This window comes from Tupaia chinensis, unplaced genomic scaffold (assembly GCF_000334495.1).
Source record: "Tupaia chinensis unplaced genomic scaffold, TupChi_1.0 Scaffold143921_1, whole genome shotgun sequence".
Lineage (NCBI taxonomy): Eukaryota > Metazoa > Chordata > Mammalia > Scandentia > Tupaiidae > Tupaia > Tupaia belangeri.
Genome location: NW_006203772.1, coordinates 1,358,789 through 1,363,451, shown reverse-complemented (window position 1 = coordinate 1,363,451; position 4,663 = coordinate 1,358,789). Strand labels below are relative to the sequence as shown.

The 4,663-nt window shown below is 40.3% G+C and overlaps 1 protein-coding gene across 3 annotated transcripts in view; it reads right to left on the bottom strand.

Annotated features, from left to right (window-relative positions):
• TAOK1 (TAO kinase 1) overlaps positions 1-4,663 on the bottom strand; it is a 191,186-nt gene that overhangs the window by 64,283 nt on the left and 122,240 nt on the right. For all 3 annotated transcript variants that reach the window (XR_001369549.2, XM_006165471.3, XM_027767110.1), the window contains one exon: positions 1,291-1,458. Coding sequence is in view for 2 of the 3 variants with exons in the window: in XM_006165471.3 (XP_006165533.1) it covers positions 1,291-1,458 (168 nt within the window). In the remaining variant the exon portion in view is untranslated. The remainder of the gene's footprint in view (positions 1-1,290; positions 1,459-4,663) is intronic.

The following is a 4,663-nucleotide window of genomic DNA, read 5'->3' as shown; positions in this document are numbered from 1 at the left end:
TCTGTCTGGAGAGCACATGCACCCTATAGTAAAAACCTCTCCAAAAAAAGAAAAAAGGGTTCAGACCAAGAAATCTCAAAAAAGATTAGATTAAATAAAGTTGAATAGCATTCATTAATAAAATACTTCCCAGAGTTTTCAATAGGCTGATGTACACTATAAAAAGCTTGACTTTTGAGCACACAATATAACATGATTAAAGATCTTTTTTCCTAAGTGGGATCTTACAGGACCAGGGTTAAGAAAAGACAGCATGGGGACCAGCAGTTAGTGCAATGGCTATGTCGCTGGACTCCCATGTAGTCAACTGTGGTTCACGTCCCGGACCTGGTGGCTTAAACTCACTCCAGGTGCATGTGCGTGCATGCCCAAGATCCCGAGAGGAGAAAGGAGAAGGGATTGCGGTGTGGTCATCCTCCCTGGGGAGTGATTTCTCGCTTTCTGTCTGTCTGTCTGTCTGGCGAGCGCACACGCCCTATAGCAAAAATCTCTTCAAAAAAAATAAAAAAATAAAAATAAAGACAGCATGGGACCAGCGGTCGGTGTAATGGCTATGTTGCTGAACTCCCATGTAGTCAACTGTGGTTTGAGTTCCGGACCCGGTGGCTTAAACTCATGCCGGGTGCATATGCGCATGTGCCCAAGATCCCGAGAGAATGGAGGAGAAGGGATTGCGGCATGGCCATCCCCTCTGGGGGATGATTTCTTGCTTTCTATCTCTCTGGCGAGCACACATGCCATGTAGCAAAAAACTCTCAAAAAAAACAAAACAAAGAGCAACAAAAAATGATAAGACAGCATGGTAGGGGCCAGCAGGTTACAGTGTGATGGTTAAGACACTGACACTCCCATATGGCCGACCATGGTTTGAGTCCCAGACCTGGTGGCTTGCTTTCTCACTTTCCTTCTCTTTCTCTCTGTGTCTCTCTCTAGTCAAATTAAAATAAATTAATGAATAAATAAAAATTAAATAGATAATTCTTAAGAAAAAAAAAAAGACAGCATGGGAACTACTGACATAAAAGGCAAATTACTGGCAAGGCAATTTGCATAAGGAAAGAAATCAGTAAAGAAAACTCAGAGGCCAGCACGTAGCATGGTGGTTAAAGGTATTGGACTCCCAAATGGCCTATCGCAGTTTGAGAGCTGGATCTGGCAGCTTTGCTTTCTTACTCTCCCCCCACCTTTCTCTGGTCAAATTAAATAATAATGATAAATAAAGTCAAATAAAATAATTCCTTAAAAGGGGGGGGGGGCTCACAACTGGGAGTCATTTCTTCAGTGTATTACCTCCTCCTCTTCCTGTGCTTCTACTGCTGGTCCATTATGTGCCTCCTGGAAAAGAAGTTTCTTCATCTTTCGATACTGCAGATTGTCCAGTTCTCTTACTGCATCCTTTGTCCTTTGAATGAGATCTATTAACACTGTTTCAGGACGTTCCCGAAGAACAAACATGTGCTGGACAGGGTAGAAAGTAAAAGTCAGATTAAAACATTTTTCCCCCACTTAGTGCAAATGTGTCCATTATCACATCTGAGAGTTACTATCCTCTAATCATATTCTCTATCTATTTATTACACATCTGAGGTTTTTTTTTTTCTTTTTTTTTTTTTTGGCGCATCCCGTGCACTTGGGATGTGTGGGGGGTGGTGGGATGGAAGAGTGAGAAAGTACTCATGGACCATGGTCATTATGCAATCCCGTCTCCTCCATTTCTCCCTTCTGTTGGGATTTTGAGCATGCACACACACACATCTGGCATGTTTTTCTAAAATACTTTTTTTTAAAAATAATTATTTTATTTAACTTTCTCTCTTTCTTTATTTAAATTTGACCAGAGAGGGACAGAGTGAGAGAAGGAAAGGGAAAGTGAGAAAGTGAGTTGCCAGGTCTAGGACTTGAACTATGGTCAGCCATCTGGGATGTCCAGTGCCCTTAACCACCACACCACATGCAAGCCCCCCATCTGGCATGTTTTTCAAACCATAGGTCTGGGACTCAAATCACGTGGATGGCAATATGAGATCTAGCCGCCTTAACCAACAGGCTACATGCTGGCCCCTGACTTCTTAAATTTATAAAGCTATCCCTTACATAAGATCTATTATGTTCCTATATAACTACCCTAATAAACATTTTATAGAAACTTTGAACATCATACTTGAGTTGGTCAAATAAAAATACAGAGTTGAAATAGCCAAAGGAAGGGCCAGCAGGTTGCATGTTAGTTAGGACACTGGACTTCCACATGTCTGACCGCGGTTCAAGTACTAGACCTAATGGCTTGCCTTTTCGCTCTCTCTAGTGATTGTGCATGCCCTATAACAAATAATAATAACAAATAAATAAATAATTATCTTCCTTTTTGGAGAGATTTTTGCTACAGGGCGTGTATGCTCGCCAGTAAGATCAAGAGGAAGAAAGCGAGAAATCACTCCCCAGGGGGAATGGCCACACCATAATCACTTCTTTATTCTCCTCTCATGATTTTGGGCACACACACACACGTACATGCACCCAGCAAGTTTCAAGCCACCTGATCTGGGACTTGAACCATGATCGGCCATGGGGAAATCCAGTGCTTTAACTACACCACCACCTGCTGGCTCCTAAATAATTATTAAAAAAATATATAATAAAGGGTCTAAATCTAAGCACTAAGAAATTGAATCCAATTGGAGTTATCAATAAAGATTTATATATTCTTTTTTTAAAAATATGGCTGTAAAGTTATATAAACATTGCCATATAATACAATTATTTATTTAATTTATTAATTCATTTATTTTAATTTGACCAGAAAGAGACAGAGAGAGAGAAAGAGTAAGAAAGCAAGCTGCCAGGTCCGGGACTCAAACCATGGTCAGCCATGTGAGAGTGTCTAGTACCTTAACCACCATGCCACCTGCTGGTCCCAAGATTTATATATTCTAAAAAACGAATGATTTTAAGCAAAAGGTATGTCCAATTTTGAGTTACATCATATTTCATCAGGAATGTATTACTAAAAGTGAACTATGTAGCATTAATTAGATATTACAGGTTCCTTCATAAACAATAGTCTTCATAAAACACTAATAGTGAATTAAGTGATTACATCATTAGTAATTTTTATCACTAACACTTAACAAATGTTAACTTTATCAAATACAGAAAAGCATAAAGAAAAATTCCACAAGATTACCACTGTTATATTTTGGTATATTTCTCTTCAGAAACTTTCTGTGTATATGATTTGTTTTATAGATACAAAATTAGCATATACATTACAGAAGACATCTGTTCTTTCAGTGTGCATTCTTATCATACTTGTTACCTTGTTAACTCAAATTTCTTTCTTCACTATGCAAAAAACTGTATCTTTTCTTTTTTTTTTTGAGAGGTTTTTCGCTATAGGGCACGTGCGCTCGCCAGACAGACAAAGACATAGAGACAGAAAGCGAGAAATCACCCCCCAGGGGGATCTCTTCTCCTCCATTCTCCTCTCGGGATCTTGGGCACGCACGCACACGCACCCGGCGTGAGTTTTAAGCCACCGGGTCCGGGACACGAACCGCAGTCGACTACATGGGAGTCCAGTGACATAGCCATTACGCTAACTGCTGGTCCCAAAAACGATATCTTTTTAAAAGAATTACTTCATTTTATTTGTTGTTGTTATGATTATTTTAATTCACCAGAGAATGAGAGAGAGAGAGACAAAATGAGAAAGCAAGCTGTCAGTTCTAGGACTTGAACCATGGTTGGCTATGTGGGAGATCTAGTGCCATAATCACTATGCCACCATTGGCCCAACTATTTATAACTTATTCTTTCATTATCATAAGTATTATTGTATTTCTTCTTCATTCTTCCTCCCCCCCTCCAATATCCAGAGGTTTCCTTTCAATGGGGCACGGGTCATACCATAGTCCCTTTTCTTCAATCCCTCCATCCTGTCAGGATTTTGAGCACACATGCATGCAAACAGTGCTGAGCTATGTGGGTATGTGGGATCCAGTCCCTGAACCACTAGCCACTAGGCTATGGGGCTATCCCAGTACTTTGCTATTTCAAACTCATAAACATAATACCTGCAGAATATTTCATCAAATGTTTATGCTAGACTATTATTACCCTAATTCTACATAGGAATTTAATTCTAAGATAACTTCATACATTAAAATTCTTTTCCTATTAATTTTTTTCCCCTGTGATAAGACTGTGACAGGGACCAACAGATGGTATAATGGTTACATCATTGGACTCCCATGTAGCCAACTGTGGTTCAAGTCCCAGACCTGGAGGCTTAAAATACTCACAGGGCACACGTGTGTGTGTGCGTGCCCAAAATCTCAAGAGGAGAATGAAGAAGGGACTGTGGTGTGGCCATCTCCCTGGGGGAGTGATTTGCTTCCTGCCTCTGTCTCTCTGGTGAGTGCACCTGCCCTAAAGTGAAAATATCTCTCTCTTAAAAAAAAAAAGACCGTGACAGAAATGTAATGATGCCAAAACAAAAGAAGCTCTTCATACTATTTTTTTTCTTTTTTTTTTGAGAGGTTTTACGCTATAGGGCGTGTGCGCTCGCCAAACAGACAGAGAGAGACATAGAGACAGAAAGCGAGAAATCACCCCCCAGGGGGGATGGTCACGCCGCAATCCCTTCTCCTCCATTCTCCTCTCG